Source organism: Oncorhynchus nerka, linkage group LG15 (genome assembly GCF_034236695.1).
Source record: "Oncorhynchus nerka isolate Pitt River linkage group LG15, Oner_Uvic_2.0, whole genome shotgun sequence".
Classification (NCBI taxonomy): Eukaryota; Metazoa; Chordata; class Actinopteri; order Salmoniformes; family Salmonidae; genus Oncorhynchus; species Oncorhynchus nerka.
Window position 1 is genome coordinate 105,418,930 of NC_088410.1, and position 17,249 is coordinate 105,436,178.

General features: G+C 51.0%; 1 protein-coding gene across 5 annotated transcripts in view; it reads left to right on the plus strand.

Annotated features, from left to right (window-relative positions):
• The first annotated feature begins 5,046 nt into the window (after window positions 1-5,046).
• The window catches only part of acad9 (acyl-CoA dehydrogenase family, member 9), a 55,559-nt gene continuing 43,356 nt past the window's right edge, over window positions 5,047-17,249 (plus strand). For 3 of the 5 annotated variants that reach the window (XM_065002121.1, XM_065002123.1, XM_065002124.1), the window contains exons 1-8: window positions 5,048-5,441; window positions 5,740-5,833; window positions 5,946-6,047; window positions 6,199-6,305; window positions 6,405-6,505; window positions 7,460-7,538; window positions 7,828-8,002; window positions 9,323-9,396. In XM_065002121.1, the coding sequence (XP_064858193.1) occupies window positions 5,271-5,441; window positions 5,740-5,833; window positions 5,946-6,047; window positions 6,199-6,305; window positions 6,405-6,505; window positions 7,460-7,538; window positions 7,828-8,002; window positions 9,323-9,396 (903 nt within the window). In that variant the 5' untranslated portion in view covers window positions 5,048-5,270. Of the gene's footprint in view, window positions 5,442-5,739; window positions 5,834-5,945; window positions 6,048-6,198; window positions 6,306-6,404; window positions 6,506-7,459; window positions 7,539-7,827; window positions 8,003-9,322; window positions 9,397-17,249 lie in introns of all 5 variants that reach the window. The other 2 variants (XM_065002122.1, XM_065002120.1) reach the window with 2 other exon arrangements.

The window sequence follows — 17,249 nt, forward strand, 5'->3', positions numbered from 1 at the left end:
GAGGCCCATTATCAGCAACAATCACTCCTGTGTTCCAATGGAATATCTACATAGATGTATAGAGGCCCATTACCAGCAACCATCACTCCTGTGTTCCAATGGAATATCTACATAGGCGTACAGAGGCCCATTATCAGCAACAATCACTCCTGTGTTCCAATGGAATATCTACATAGATGTATAGAGGCCCATTATCAGCAACAATCACTCCTGTGTTCCAATGGAATATCTACATAGGCGTACAGAGGCCCATTACCAGCAACAATCACTCCTGTGTTCCAATGGCACGTTGTGTTGGCTAATCCAAGTGTATACTTTTAAAAGGCTAATTGATCATTAGAAAACTGCAAAAGAGTTTATGTTAGCACATCTGAAAACTCCATGATTTAACAATGGAAATAAGTCCCAGACTGTATAGTGTGTTATCCTCCATGATTTAACAATGGAAATAAGTCCCAGACTGTATAGTGTGTTACCCTCTATGATTTAACAGTGGAAATAAGTCCCAGACTGTATAGTGTGTTATCCTCCATGATTTAACAATGGAAATAAGTCCCAGACTGTATAGTGTGCTATCCTCCATGATTTAACAATGGAAATAAGTCCCAGACTGTATAGTGTGTTATCCTCTATGATTTAACAATGGAAATAAGTCCCAGACTGTATAGTGTGTTACCCTCTATGATTTAACCATGGAAATAAGTCCCAGACTGTATAGTGTGTTACCCTCTATGATTTAACCATGGAAATAAGTCCCAGACTGTATAGTGTGCTATCCTCCATGATTTAACAATGGAAATAAGTCCCAGACTGTATAGTGTGTTACCCTCTATGATTTAACAGTGGAAATAAGTCCCAGACTGTATAGTGTGCTATCCTCCATGATTTAACAATGGAAATAAGTCCCAGACTGTATAGTGTGTTACCCTCTATGATTTAACAATGGAAATAAGTCCCAGACTGTATAGTGTGCTATCCTCCATGATTTAACAATGGAAATAAGTCCCAGACTGTATAGTGTGTTACCCTCTATGATTTAACAGTGGAAATAAGTCCCAGACTGTATAGTGTGTTATCCTCCATGATTTAACAATGGAAATAAGTCCCAGACTGTATAGTGTGTTACCCTCTATGATTTAACCATGGAAATAAGTCCCAGACTGTATAGTGTGCTATCCTCCATGATTTAACAGTGGAAATAAGTCCCAGACTGTATAATGTGTTATCCTCTATGATTTAACCATGGAAATAAGTCCCAGACTGTATAGTGTGCTATCCTCCATGATTTAACAGTGGAAATAAGTCCCAGACTGTATAATGTGTTATCCTCTATGATTTAACAATGGAAATAAGTCCCAGACTGTATAGTGTGCTATCCTCCATGATTTAACAGTGGAAATAAGTCCCAGACTGTATAATGTGTTATCCTCTATGATTTAACAATGGAAATAAGTCCCAGACTGTATAGTGTGTTATCCTCCATGATTTAACAATGGAAATAAGTCCCAGACTGTATTGTGTGTTATCCTCCATGATTTTATTCATGTGCATGTATGGCTTTTTTCAAGTTTTGTGTGCTTGTTTTTAAAATGGTTGAATTAATAAACTAAACTACGAGCCCCTAACCAACAATGCAGTTTCAAAAAAATTTGGATAAGAGATAAAAGTAACAAGTTACTTAAGAGCAGCAGTAAAATAACAATAGCGAGACTACAGTTGAAGTCGGAAGTTTACATACACTTAAGTTGGAGTCATTAAAACTTGTTTTTCAACCACTCCACAAATTTCTTGTTAAACTATAGTTTTGGCAAGTCGGTTAGGACATCTACTTTGTGCATGACAAAAGTAATTTTTCCAACAATTGTTTACAGACAGATTATTTCACTTATAATTCACTGTATCACAATTCTAGTGGGTCAGAAGTTTACATGCACTAAGTAAACAGCTTGGAAAATTCCAGAAAATGTCATGGCTTTAGAAGGTTCTGATAGGCTAATTGACATCATTTGAGTCAATTGGAGGTGTACCTGTATTTCAAGGCCTACCTTCAAACTCAGTGCCTCTTTGCTTGACATCATGGGGAAATCAAAGAGATCAGCCGAGACCCCAGAAAAAATTTTGGGAGACCTCCATAAGTCTGGTTCATCCTTGGGAGCAATTTCCAAACGCCTGAAGTATAAATACCATGGGACCACTCAGCCGTCATACCGCTCAGGAAGGAGATGCGTTCTGTCTCCTAGAGATGAACATACTTTGGTGCAAAAAGTGCAAAACAATACCAGAACAACAGCAAAGGACCTTGTGAAGATGCTGGAGGAAATAGGTACAAAAGTATCTATATCCACAGTAAAACAAGTCCAATATCGACATAACCTGAAAGGCCGCTCATCAAGGAAGAAGCCACTGCTCCAAAACCCCCATAAAAAAAAGATTACGGTTTGCATCTGCACAAGGGGACAAAGATCTTACTTTTTGGAGAAACATCCTCTGGTCTGATGAAACAAAAATATAACTTTTTGGCCATAATGACCATCGTTATGTTTGGAGGAAAAAGTGGGAGGCTTGCAAGCCGAAGAACACCATCCCACCGTGAAGCACTGGGGTGGCAGCATTTTGTTGTGGGGGTGCTTTGCCACAGGAGGGATTAGTGCACTTCACAAAATCGAAGGCATCACGAGGCAGGAAAATTATGTGGATATATTGAAGCAACATCTCAAAACATCAGTCAGGAAGTTAAAGCTTGGTTGCAAATGGGTCTTCCAAATGGACAATGACCCCAAGTATACTTCCAAAGTTGTGGCAAAATGGCTTAAGGACAACAAAGTCATTGTATTGGAATGGCCATCACAAATCCCTGACCTCAATCCTATAGAAAATTTGTGGGCAGAACTGAAAAAGTGTGTGCGAGTGAGGAGGCCTAAAACTGGATTCAGTTACACCAGCTCTGTCAGGAGGAATGGGCAAAAATTCACCCAATTTATTTTGGGAAGCATGCTACCCAAAACGTTTGACCCAAGATTTAAACAATTTTAAAGGCGATGCTACCAAATACTAATTGAGTGTATGTAAACTTCTGACCCACTGGGAATGTGATGAAATAAATAAAAGCTGAAATAAATCATTATCTCTACTATTATTCTGACATTTCACATTCTTAAAATAAAGTGGTGATCCTAACTGACCTAAAACAGGGAATATTTACTAGGATTGAATGTCAGGAATTGTGAAAAACAGAGTTTAAATGTATTTGACTGAGGTATATGTAAACTTCTGACTTCAACTGTATATACAGGGGGGTACTGATACAGAGTCAATGTGCGGGGGCACTGGTTAGTTGAGGTAGTATGTGCATGTAGGTAGAGTTATTAAAGTGACTATACATAGATGACAACCGAGAGTAGCAGTGGTGTGGGGAGGGGGGGGGGCAGTGCAAGTAGTCTGGGTAGCCATTTCATTAGCTGTTCAGGAGACTTAAAACTGACTTGCCTAGTTAAATAAAGAAATTATGGCTTGGGGGTAGAAGCTGTTTAGAAGCCTCTTAGACCTAGACTTGGCGCTCCGGTACCACACGCCGTGCAGTAGCAGAGAGAACAGTCTATGACTAAGGGAGGCTGGAGTCTTTGACAATTTTTAGGGTCTTCCTCTGACACCACCCTGGTTTTGCGTCAATCAAGACAAAGGAGATGCACGGCAAGCGGTACCGGAGCACCAAATCTAGTTCCAAAAGGCTTCTTGACCGCTTCTACCCCAAACCATAAGACTGCTGAAAAGCTCATCAAATGCCCCCTCCCCCCCTTTTTTTTACACTGATGCTACTTACTGTATCTATGCATAGTCACTTTAACCCCACCTACATGTACATATTACCTTGACTAACCTGTACCCCTGCACATTGACTCGTTACCGGTACACCTTGTATATAGCCTCGTTATTTTGTTGCTCTTTTATTTTTTTACTTTCAATTTAGTTAATATGTTCTTAACTTTTATTTTTCTTCACTGCATTGTTGGTTAAGGGCTTGTAAGTACGCATTTCACGGTAAGGTTGTATTGTAAAGTGTTGATCTCATATTTCATGAGCTGAAGTAAAAGACCTCAGAAATGTTTCATATGTACAAAAAGCTTATTTCTCTCAGATTTTGTGCACAAATTTGTTTACATCCCTTTTAGTGAGCATTTCTCCATTGATAATCCATCCACCTGACAGTTGTGGCATATCAAGAAGCTGATTAAACAGCATGATCATTACACAGGTGCACCTTGTGCTGGGGAAATAAAAGGCCACTCTAAAATGTGCAGTTTTGTCACACAACATAATGCCACAGATGTCTCAAGTGTTCCGTGCCATTAGCATGCTGACTGCAGGAATGTTCACCAGAGCTGTTGCATGTATACTCACCAGACATGCTACCCATTGAGGTTGTTTGGGATGCTCTGGATCAACACGTGTACGACAGCATGTTCCAGTTCCCACCAATATCCAGCAACTTCGCACAGCCATTGTGGCCTGTGGAATGTTGTCCCACTCCTCTTCAATCAACAGCCTGATAAACTCTATGTGAAGATGTGTTACACTGCATGAGGCAAATGGTGGTCACACCAGATACTGACTGGTTTTCTGATCCTCGCCCCTACCTTTTTTTTAAGGTATCTGTGAGCAACAGATGCATATCTGTATTCCTAGTCATGTGAAATTCATAGATTATGGACTGATGAATTGATTTAAATTGACTGATTTCCAATATATGAACTGTAACTCAGTAAACTCTATTAAATTGTTGCATGTTGTGTTTATATTTTTGTTCATTATACATGTGCGGTATACAGAAATGTGTCCATTGTTTTTTAGCAGACCCTGAGCACTTCCATGTACATTTTGTTCCTGACGAAACAGTCCCCTCCAGTGATTTAATGAAGAATTGCAGGCAGCTGATTCATTACGAAACGCCCATTTTACGTCATCAGTATGAGACAGAATGGGGTGAAAGGTATCCCAACCTTAGTCTACTGTTAGGGCTATTCGGTATACTTGGCGCGTCCATACCCTAACTCCTAACCCTGACCTTAACTCCTAACCGTATCCTAACCGAAGCCATAACCCTTACCTAACCTTAACCCTTACCGTAACCGTTTAAAATGTCTACTTCAACGGGTGACGTCAGTGTCGGGACGTCCCATGGATCCCAGATAGCTTCGACCATATTTCAACCTGCTTTTAACCCATTTTCGGAAGCAGCAGAAGTCTGGTTGATGTGAAAATTTGACAGGACAATGAATATCAACAGACTTATAGCTTTATCCAAATCTGTTCAATTTGGAAAGATTTTAACATCTAACGCAAGACATGCGACGAAAGAAGTCACCTTACCTCACCGAACCATTAGAACTCATGCTAGGAATCTGGCCTACGCCAAGGACCTGTTCCTTGGCAAAGTAAACAAAGTAAGCGACTAGCTAGCTAGTTTATGTATTATGCTTTTTTAATTCTAGATAAGGAATACAATGTTGATTTAGCCGTACTGTCTAAGAAATATGTGATAGCTTGCTCAGTTATTGTAAGTTCGAGCCACCCATAGCCATCTTTCCATTGTTGTCAGCTGTCACCTCTCGCCAGAGGCAAGCCATTTTCTGCCTTGAAAGACAATGAGAAAACCCTAAAAGCCAGTAGCTAGCTTGTCATAATAGCCCAGAAGGATAAATCAACCAAATATCTGATTCGTATTGTGTGTCTCTCCTCCAGGCAGAGTGCTTCCCCTATCCAGAGATTGGAAATGAAGAGCTGGAGGAGATCAACTCGTTTGTTGCTCCGGTAGAGAAATTCTTCACTGAAGAGGGTGAGACTGAGAGAAGAGACTGCTGTCCTTATACAAGACTCAGATTCAAAGTGTGGTTCTATTCTAATAGACCTTCCAGTGTTGTATTCTGAGACCTGTCCTTGTATTTCAGTGGACTCCAAGCGTATCGACCATGAAGCGAAGATTCCTCCAGAGACTCTGAACGGACTGAAGGAGCTGGGACTGTTCGGTATCCAGGTGCCTGAGGAGTATGGTGAGGAGTTTAATATCAGAGAACAGGTCACAGCCTGTGCAACAAACATTAGGCCTATCGCTGGTAAGGTCTTCATACTGTATCAGAGACCATCTTGTGGACACACATTGTAACATGACGCCACTCAACATAACTTCCTGTCTCTTCCTAGGTGGCCTGGGTCTGTCCAACACCATGTATGCCCGACTAGGAGAGATCATCTCTCTGGATGGATCCATAGCAGTTACACTGGCTGCCCACCAAGCCATCGGACTCAAGGTAAAGTGTCCCGCACCGATAGACTCAATGCTTTCTTTTTATCTGTGTTGTATAATGTTACTGCTGTTTGTGAACCTGTGATGTCTTGCTGTATGTTAGGGGATCCTGATAGCCGGTAGTGAGGAGCAGAAGGCTAAATATCTCCCCAAGCTGGCTTCAGGAGAACATGTAGCAGCCTTCTGTCTCACTGAGCCTGGCAGGTACGTACCGTCTGTTTCACTGGGCCTGGCAGGTTCAGTACGAACCTACTGCAGCACAGCCTTCTGTCCCACTGAGCATGGTAGGTACAGTACGAACCTACTGCAGCACAGCCTTCTGTCCCACTGAGCCTGGTAGGTACAGTACGAACCTACTGCAGCACAGCCTTCTTTCCCACTGAGCATGGTAGGTACAGTACGAACCTACTGCAGCACAGCCTTCTTTCCCACTGAGCATGGTAGGTACAGTACGAACCTACTGCAGCACAGCCTTCTGTCCCACTGAGCCTGGTAGGTACAGTACAAACCTACTGCAGCACAGCCTTCTTTCCCACTGAGCATGGTAGGTACAGTACGAACCTACTGCAGCACAGCCTTCTGTCCCACTGAGCATGGTAGGTACAGTACGAACCTACTGCCGCACAGCCTTCTGTCCCACTGAGCATGGTAGGTACAGTACAAACGTACTGCAACACTCCAGTGTTTAATTGCTCAATTGTAATTATTTCACCACTATGGCCTATTTATTGCCTTACCTCCCTTATCTTACTACATTTGCACACACTGTACATAGATTTTTCTATTGTGTTATTGACTGTACATTTGTTTATGTGTAATTCTGTGTTTGTGTTGCACTGCTTTGCTTTATCTTGGTGAGGTCGCAGTTGTAAATGAGAACTTGTTCTCAACTGGCCAACCTAGTTAAATAAAGGTGAAATATAAAACACAACCTGCTGAAATCATTACCATCCTGAACCAACTCTGGATGACATCATTCTGCTTTTCGACCAGTCACATCATCTGGATCTGTTTGCCGTAAAGCTGTTTTTTTGCCACTGAAAAGCATTCCAACTTTTGTTATACCAACAAATGACAGAAGTGGTTGTGTATTTTAACGCTTGGGTTTTGTCATGTTCTCTGAATCTGACTGTTTCATGTGGATCCTGTATGTTTCAGTGGGAGTGATGCTGCGTCCATTCAGACCAAAGCCACCCTATCAGAGGACAGGAAATCATACCTGCTCAATGGGTCAAAGGTGAGACACATTATCCTCCTACCTGTCCTCCTAGGATAGGATAAAGTAATCCCTCTCACCCCCCTTAAAAGATTTAGATGCACTACTGTTCCACTGGATGTCATAAGGTGAATGCACCAATTTGTAAGTCGCTCTGGATAAGAGCGTCTGCTAAATGACTTAAATGTAAATGTGAATGTACCTGTGTTTTGCCTGTCAGTCATGTGTTCGCTAACTGCTGTTGGTACTTTGTGTTTGTGATGATTCAGCCTGAAGGACAGTTGTGTGCCTGTATTTCCATGCTGTCCAGATCTGGATCTCGAACGGGGGGTTTGCAGACCTGATGACGGTGTTTGCTCGTACGGAGGTGGTAGGAGAGGATGGAGTGAAGAAAGATAAGATCACTGCCTTCATCGTAGAGCGAGCCTTCGGAGGGATCACCAGCGGAAAACCAGAAGATAAACTAGGCATTAGGGGGTCTAACAGTAAGATCACATCTAGGCATTAGGGGGGTCTAACACTAAGATCACATCTAGGCATTAGGGGGGTCTAACAGTAAGATCACATCTAGGCATTAGGGGGGTCTAACAGTAAGATCACATCTAGGCATTAGGGGTCTAACAGTAAGATCACATCTAGGCATTAGGGGTCTAACACTAAGATCACATCTAGGCATTAGGGGTCTAACACTAAGATCACATCTAGGCATTAGGGGGTCTAACATTAAGATCGATCACATCTAGGCATTAGGGGGGTCTAACAGTAAGATCACATCTAGGCATTAGGGGGTCTAACACTAAGATCACATCTAGGCATTAGGGGGTCTAACACTAAGATCACATCTAGGCATTAGGGGGTCTAACACTAAGATCACATCTAGGCATTAGGGGGTCTAACATTAAGATCACATCTAGGCATTAGGGGGTCTAACACTAAGATCACATCTAGGCATTAGGGGGTCTAACACTAAGATCACATCTAGGCATTAGGGGGTCTAACACTAAGATCACATCTAGGCATTAGGGGGTCTAACATTAAGATCGATCACATCTAGGCATTAGGGGGGTCTAACAGTAAGATCACATCTAGGCATTAGGGGGTCTAACAGTTATTTTATTTATAATTTACCTTTATTTAACTAGGCAAGTCAGTTAAGAACAAATTCTTCTTGTTGTTAGCCTAGTGGAGTAAATGACAGTACTTGTGTTGGTGTTAGCCTAGTGGAGTAAATGACAGTACTTGTGTTGGTGTTAGCCTAGTGGAGTAAATGACAGTACTTGTGTTGGTGTTAGCCTAGTGGAGGAAATGACAGTACTTGTGTTGGTGTTAGCCTAATGGAGTAAATGACAGTACTTGTGTTGGTGTTAGCCTAGTGGAGTAAATGACAGTACTTGTGTTGGTGTTAGCCTAGTGGAGGAAATGACAGTACTTGTGTTGGTGTTAGCCTAGTGGAGGAAATGACAGTACTTGTGTTGGTGTTAGCCTAGTGGAGTAAATGACAGTACTTGTGTTGGTGTTAGCCTAGTGGAGGAAATGACAGTACTTGTGTTGGTGTTAGGCTAGTCTAGAGGTAATCACGGAAAGCCAGAGGTAAAACGGGGCATCAGGGGATCCAACACATATATATATATATATATATTATAACTGCAGAGCCCAATAATACCTGTTCTCCATGTGTGAACTCATTCACTCTTCAATGATTTAAAAGTATTGTAAACCAGATAACTGTAGCTGTCAGTCAGCCAAGGGAAATCCCTGTTGTGTACCATTCACTGGGCTATAACTGATGTGTTTCTGCCCCCCAGCATGTGAAGTGTCATTCGACAACTGTCCAGTCCCTGTGGAGAATGTAATAGGAGAAGTAGGAGGAGGCTTCAAGGTGATGTCACTTCCCTTTCCCCTCTGTTATATGCTATTGATGTGCAGTTATTTTTCAAGGTCTTTTTTCACAAGCTGGAGAGTCATTTTTAAAACTTTTATTTAACCTTTATTTAACTAGGCAAGTCGGTTAAGAACAAATTCATATTTACAATGACGGCCTACCCCGGCCAAACTCTAATCCGGACGACGCAGGGCCAATTGTGTGCCACCCTATGGGACTCCCAATCACAGCCGGTTGTGATACAGCCTGGAATCGAACCAGGGTCTGTAGTGACGCCTCTTGCACTGAGATGCAGTGCGTTAGACTGTGCCACTCGGGAGCCCCTGATTAGTTTTTCTGAGTGATTTGTTAATTTTAGTCGTTCGTTTGACCTACTAGTGCTGACCGCAATGAGTCCTACAGCAGGGTTAATAGATGCTCAGCGGCTCCAGAGACGTGCTCCGACCACCGACTGTCTGTCCTGCGCTCCGACTGTCTGTCCTGCGCTCCGACTGTCTGTCCTGCGCTCCGACTGTCTGTCCTGCGCTTCGACTGTCTGTCCCGCGCCTCGACTGTCTATACTGTGCTCCGACCACCGACTGTCTGTCCTGCGCTCCGACTGTCTGTCCTGCGCTCCGACTGTCTGTCCTGCGCTCCGACTGTCTTTCCTGCGCTGTGACTGTCTGTCCTGCGCTCCGACCATCGACTGTCTGTCCTGTGCTCCGACCACCAACTGTCTGTCCTGTGCTCCGACTGTCTGTCCTACATTTACATTTACATTTAAGTCATTTAGCAGACGCTCTTATCCAGAGCGACTTACAAATTGGTGCATTCACCTTTGCTCCGACTGTCTGTCCTGTGCTCCGACTGTCTGTCCTGTGCTCCGACTGTCTGTCCTGTGCTCCGACTGTCTGTCCTGTGCTCTGACTGTCTGTCCTGTGCTCTGACTGTCTGTCTGTCCTGTGCTCTGACTGTCTGTCTGTCCTGTGCTCTGACTGTCTGTCTGTCCTGTGCTCTGACTGTCCTGCGCTCCGACCACGACTGTCTGTCCTGCTCTCCGACCACCGACTGTCTGTCCTGCGCTCCGACCACGACTGTCTGTCCTGCGCTCCGACCATCGACTGTCTGTCCTGCGCTCCGACCACCGACTGTCTGTCCTGCGCTCCGACGACGACTGTCTGTCCTGCGCTCCGACCATGGACTGTCTGTCCTGCGCTCCGACCATCGACTGTCTGTCCTGTGCTCTGACTGTCCTGTGCTCCGACCACTGACTGTCTGTCCTGCGCTCCGACCACCGACTGTCTGTCCTGCGCTCCGACGACGACTGTCTGTCCTGCGCTCCGACCACGACTGTCTGTCCTGCTCTCCGACCACCGACTGTCTGTCCTGCGCTCCGACCACGACTGTCTGTCCTGCGCTCCGACCATCGACTGTCTGTCCTGCGCTCTGACTGTCTGTCCTGCGCTCCGACCACGACTGTCTGTCCTGCTCTCCGACCACCGACTGTCTGTCCTGCGCTCCGACCACGACTGTCCTGCGCTCCGACCACGACTGTCTGTCCTGCGCTCCGACCATCGACTGTCTGTCCTGCGCTCCGACCATCGACTGTCTGTCCTGCGCTCCGACCACCGACTGTCTGTCCTGCGCTCCGACCACCGACTGTCTGTCCTGCGCTCCGACCACCGACTGTCTGTCCTGCGCTCCGACCACCGACTGTCTGTCCTGCGCTCCGACCACCGACTGTCTGTCCTGCGCTCCGACCACCGACTGTCTGTCCTGCGCTCCGACCACCGACTGTCTGTCCTGCGCTCCGACCACCGACTGTCTGTCCTGCGCTCCGACCACCGACTGTCTGTCCTGCGCTCCGACCACCGACTGTCTGTCCTGCGCTCCGACCACCGACTGTCTGTCCTGCGCTCCGACCACCGACTGTCTGTCCTGCGCTCCGACCACCGACTGTCTGTCCTGCGCTCCGACCACGACTGTCTGTCCTGCTCTCCGACCACCGACTGTCTGTCCTGCGCTCCGACCACCGACTGTCTGTCCTGCGCTCCGACCATCGACTGTCTGTCCTGCGCTCTGACCATCGACTGTCTGTCCTGCGCTCTGACTGTCTGTCCTGCGCTCCGACCACCGACTGTCTGTCCTGCGCTCCGACCACCGACTGTCTGTCCTGCGCTCCGACCACGACTGTCCCTGCGCTCCGACCACGACTGTCTGTCCTGCGCTCCGACCATCGACTGTCTGTCCTGCGCTCCGACCATCGACTGTCTGTCCTGCGCTCCGACCACCGACTGTCTGTCCTGCGCTCCGACCACCGACTGTCTGTCCTGCGCTCCGACCACCGACTGTCTGTCCTACGCTCCGACCACCGACTGTCTGTCCTGCGCTCCGACCACCGACTGTCTGTCCTGCGCTCCGACCACCGACTGTCTGTCCTGCGCTCCGACCACCGACTGTCCTGCGCTCCGACCACCGACTGTCTGTCCTGCGCTCCGACCACCGACTGTCTGTCCTGTGCTCCGACTGTCTGTCCTACATTTACATTTAAGTCATTTAGCAGACGCTCTTATCCAGAGCGACTTACAAATTGGTGCATTCACCTTTGCTCCGACTGTCTGTCCTGTGCTCCGACTGTCTGTCCTGTGCTCCGACTGTCTGTCCTGTGCTCCGACTGTCTGTCCTGTGCTCTGACTGTCTGTCTGTCCTGTGCTCTGACTGTCTGTCTGTCCTGTGCTCTGACTGTCTGTCTGTCCTGTGCTCTGTCTGTCCTGCGCTCCGACCACCGACTGTCTGTCCTGCGCTCCGACGACGACTGTCTGTCCTGCGCTCTGACTGTCTGTCCTGCGCTCCGACCACGACTGTCTGTCCTGCTCTCCGACCACCGACTGTCTGTCCTGCGCTCCGACCACGACTGTCTGTCCTGCGCTCCGACCATCGACTGTCTGTCCTGCGCTCCGACCACCGACTGTCTGTCCTGCGCTCCGACCACCGACTGTCTGTCCTGCGCTCCGACCACCGACTGTCTGTCCTGCGCTCCGACCACCGACTGTCTGTCCTGCGCTCCGACCACCGACTGTCTGTCCTGCGCTCCGACCACCGACTGTCTGTCCTGCGCTCCGACCACCGACTGTCTGTCCTGCGCTCCGACCACCGACTGTCTGTCCTGCGCTCCGACCACCGACTGTCTGTCCTGCGCTTCGACCACCGACTGTCTGTCCTGCGCTCCGACCACCGACTGTCTGTCCTGCGCTCCGACTGTCTGTCCTGCGCTCCGACTGTCTGTCCTGCGCTCCGACTGTCTGTCCTGCGCTCCGACTGTCTGTCCTGCGCTCCGACTGTCTGTCCTGCGCTCCGACTGTCTGTCCTGCGCTCCGACCACCGACTATCTGGCCTGTGCTCCGACCACCGACTGTCTGTCCTGTGCTCCGACTGTCTGTCCTACATTTACATTTAAGTCATTTAGCAGACGCTCTTATCCAGAGCGACTTACAAATTGGTGCATTCACCTGTGCTCCGACTGTCTGTCCTGTGCTCCGACTGTCTGTCCTGTGCTCCGACTGTCTGTCCTGTGCTCTGACTGTCTGTCTGTCCTGTGCTCTGACTGTCCTGTGCTCCGACCACCGACTGTCTGTCCTGCGCTCCGACCATCGACTGTCTGTCCTGTGCTCTGACTGTCCTGTGCTCCGACCACTGACTGTCTGTCCTGCGCTCCGACCACCGACTGTCTGTCCTGCGCTCCGACGACGACTGTCTGTCCTGCGCTCCGACCACGACTGTCTGTCCTGCTCTCCGACCACCGACTGTCTGTCCTGCTCTCCGACCACCGACTGTCTGTCCTGCGCTCCGACCACGACTGTCTGTCCTGCGCTCCGACCATCGACTGTCTGTCCTGCGCTCTGACTGTCTGTCCTGCGCTCCGACCACGACTGTCTGTCCTGCTCTCCGACCACCGACTGTCTGTCCTGTGCTCTGACTGTCCTGTGCTCCGACCACTGACTGTCTGTCCTGCGCTCCGACCACGACTGTCCTGCGCTCCGACCACGACTGTCTGTCCTGCGCTCCGACCATCGACTGTCTGTCCTGCGCTCCGACCATCGACTGTCTGTCCTGCGCTCCGACCACCGACTGTCTGTCCTGCGCTCCGACCACCGACTGTCTGTCCTGCGCTCCGACCACCGACTGTCTGTCCTACGCTCCGACCACCGACTGTCTGTCCTGCGCTCCGACCACCGACTGTCTGTCCTGCGCTCCGACCACCGACTGTCTGTCCTGCGCTCCGACCACCGACTGTCTGTCCTGCGCTCCGACCACCGACTGTCTGTCCTGCGCTCCGACCACCGACTGTCTGTCCTGCGCTCCGACCACCGACTGTCTGTCCTGCGCTCCGACGACGACTGTCTGTCCTGCGCTCCGACCACGACTGTCTGTCCTGCTCTCCGACCACCGACTGTCTGTCCTGCGCTCCGACCACGACTGTCTGTCCTGCGCTCCGACCATCGACTGTCTGTCCTGCGCTCTGACTGTCTGTCCTGCGCTCCGACCACGACTGTCTGTCCTGCTCTCCGACCACCGACTGTCTGTCCTGCGCTCCGACCACGACTGTCCTGCGCTCCGACCACGACTGTCTGTCCTGCGCTCCGACCATCGACTGTCTGTCCTGCGCTCCGACCACCGACTATCTGGCCTGTGCTCCGACCACCGACTGTCTGTCCTGCGCTCCGACCGACGACTGTCTGTCCTGCGCTCCGACCATCGACTGTCTGTCCTGCGCTCCGACCATCGACTGTCTGTCCTGCGCTCCGACGACGACTGTCTGTCCTGCGCTCTGACTGTCTGTCCTGCGCTCCGACCACGACTGTCTGTCCTGCGCTCCGACCATCGACTGTCTGTCCTGCGCTCTGACTGTCTGTCCTGCTCTCCGACCACGACTGTCTGTCCTGCTCTCCGACCACCGACTGTCTGTCCTGCGCTCCGACCACGACTGTCCTGCGCTCCGACCACGACTGTCTGTCCTGCGCTCCGACCACCGACTGTCTGTCCTGCGCTCCGACCACGACTGTCCTGCGCTCCGACCACGACTGTCTGTCCTGTGCTCCGACTGTCTGTCCTACATTTACATTTACATTTAAGTCATTTAGCAGACGCTCTTATCCAGAGCGACTTACAAATTGGTGCATTCACCTTTGCTCCGACTGTCTGTCCTGTGTTCCGACTGTCTGTCCTGTGTTCCGACTGTCTGTCCTGTGCTCCGACTGTCTGTCCTGTGCTCCGACTGTCTGTCCTGTGCTCCGACTGTCTGTCCTGTGCTCCGACTGTCTGTCCTGTGCTCCGACTGTCTGTCCTGTGCTGTGCTCTGACTCTGTCTGTCCTGTGCTCTGACTGTCCTGTGCTCCGACCACCGACTGTCTGTCCTGCGCTCCGACGACGACTGTCTGTCCTGCGCTCTGACTGTCTGTCCTGCGCTCCGACCACGACTGTCTGTCCTGCGCTCCGACCACCGACTGTCTGTCCTGCGCTTCGACCACCGACTGTCTGTCCTGCGCTCCGACCACCGACTGTCTGTCCTGCGCTCCGACCACCGACTGTCTGTCCTGCGCTCCGACCACCGACTGTCTGTCCTGCGCTCTGACTGTCTGTCCTGCGCTCCGACCACGACTGTCTGTCCTGCGCTCCGACCACCGACTGTCTGTCCTGCGCTCCGACCACCGACTGTCTGTCCTGCGCTCCGACCACCGACTGTCTGTCCTGCGCTCCGACCGCCGACTGTCTGTCCTGCGCTCCGACCGCCGACTGTCTGTCCTGCGCTCCGACCGCCGACTGTCTGTCCTGCGCTCCGACCGCCCGACTGTCTGTCCTGCGCTCCGACCGCCGACTGTCTGTCCTGCGCTCCGACCGCCCGACTGTCTGTCCTGCGCTCCGACCGCCGACTGTCTGTCCTGCGCTCCGACCGCCGACTGTCTGTCCTGCGCTCCGACCGCCGACTGTCTGTCCTGCGCTCCGACCGCCGACTGTCTGTCCTGCGCTCCGACCGCCGACTGTCTGTCCTGCGCTCCGACCGCCGACTGTCTGTCCTGCGCTCCGACCGCCGACTGTCTGTCCTGCGCTCTGACTGTCTGTCCTGCGCTCCGACCACCGACTGTCTGTCCTGCGCTCCGACCACGACTGTCTGTCCTGCGCTCCGACCACCGACTGTCTGTCCTGCGCTCCGACCACCGACTGTCTGTCCTGCGCTCCGACCACCGACTGTCTGTCCTGCGCTCCGACCACCGACTGTCTGTCCTGCGCTCCGACCACCGACTGTCTGTCCTGCGCTCCGACCACCGACTGTCTGTCCTGCGCTCCGACCACCGACTGTCTGTCCTGCGCTCCGACCACCGACTGTCTGTCCTGCGCTCCGACCACCGACTGTCTGTCCTGCGCTCCGACCACCGACTGTCTGTCCTGCGCTCCGACCACCGACTGTCTGTCCTGCGCTCCGACCACCGACTGTCTGTCCTTGCGCTCCGACCACCGACTGTCTGTCCTGCGCTCCGACCACCGACTGTCTGTCCTGCGCTCCGACCGTCTGTCCTGCGCTCCGACCATCGACTGTCCTGCGCTCCGACCACCGACTGTCTGTCCTGCGCTCCGACCACCGACTGTCTGTCCTGCGCTCCGACCACCGACTGTCTGTCCTGCGCTCCGACCACCGACTGTCTGTCCTGCGCTCCGACCACCGACTGTCTGTCCTGCGCTCCGTCCACCGACTGTCTGTCCTTGCGCTCCGACCACCGACTGTCTGTCCTGCGCTTCGACCATCGACTGTCTGTCCTGCGCTCCGACTGTCTGTCCTGCGCTCCGACTGTCTGTCCTGCGCTCCGACTGTCTGTCCTGCGCTCCGACCGACTGTCCTGCGCTCCGACCACCGACTGTCTGTCCTGCGCTCCGACCACCGACTATCTGGCCTGCGCTCCGACCACCAACTGTCTGTCCTGTGCTCCGACTGTCTGTCCTGTGCTCCGACTGTCTGTCCTACATTTACATTTAAGTCATTTAGCAGACGCTCTTATCCAGAGCGACTTACAAATTGGTGCATTCACCTTTGCTCCGACTGTCTGTCCTGTGCTCCGACTGTCTGTCCTGTGCTCTGACTGTCTGTCCTGTGCTCTGACTGTCTGTCCTGTGCTCTGACTGTCTGTCTGTCCTGTGCTCTGACTGTCCTGTGCTCCGACCACCGACTGTCTGTCCTGCGCTCCGACCACCGACTGTCTGTCCTGCGCTCCGACCACCGACTGTCTGTCCTGCGCTCCGACGACGACTGTCTGTCCTGCGCTCCGACCATCGACTGTCTGTCCTGCGCTCTGACTGTCTGTCCTGTGCTCTGACTGTCCTGTGCTCCGACCACCGACTGTCTCCTGCGCTCCGACCACCGACTGTCTGTCCTGCGCTCCGACGACGACTGTCTGTCCTGCGCTCCGACCACGACTGTCTGTCCTGCTCTCCGACCACCGACTGTCTGTCCTGCGCTCCGACCACGACTCTGTCCTGCGCTCCGACCATCAACTGTCTGTCCTGCGCTCCGACCATCGACTGTCTGTCCTGCGCTCCGACCATCGACTGTCTGTCCTGCGCTCCGACCACCGACTGTCTGTCCTTGCGCTCCGACCACCGACTGTCTGTCCTGCGCTCCGACCACCGACTGTCTGTCCTGCGCTCCGACGACGACTGTCTGTCCTGCGCTCTGACTGTCTGTCCTGCGCTCCGACCACGACTGTCTGTCCTGCTCTCCGACCACCGACTGTCTGTCCTGCGCTCCGACCACCGACTGTCTGTCCTGCGCTCCGACCACCGACTGTCTGTCCTGCGCTCCGACCACCGACTGTCTGTCC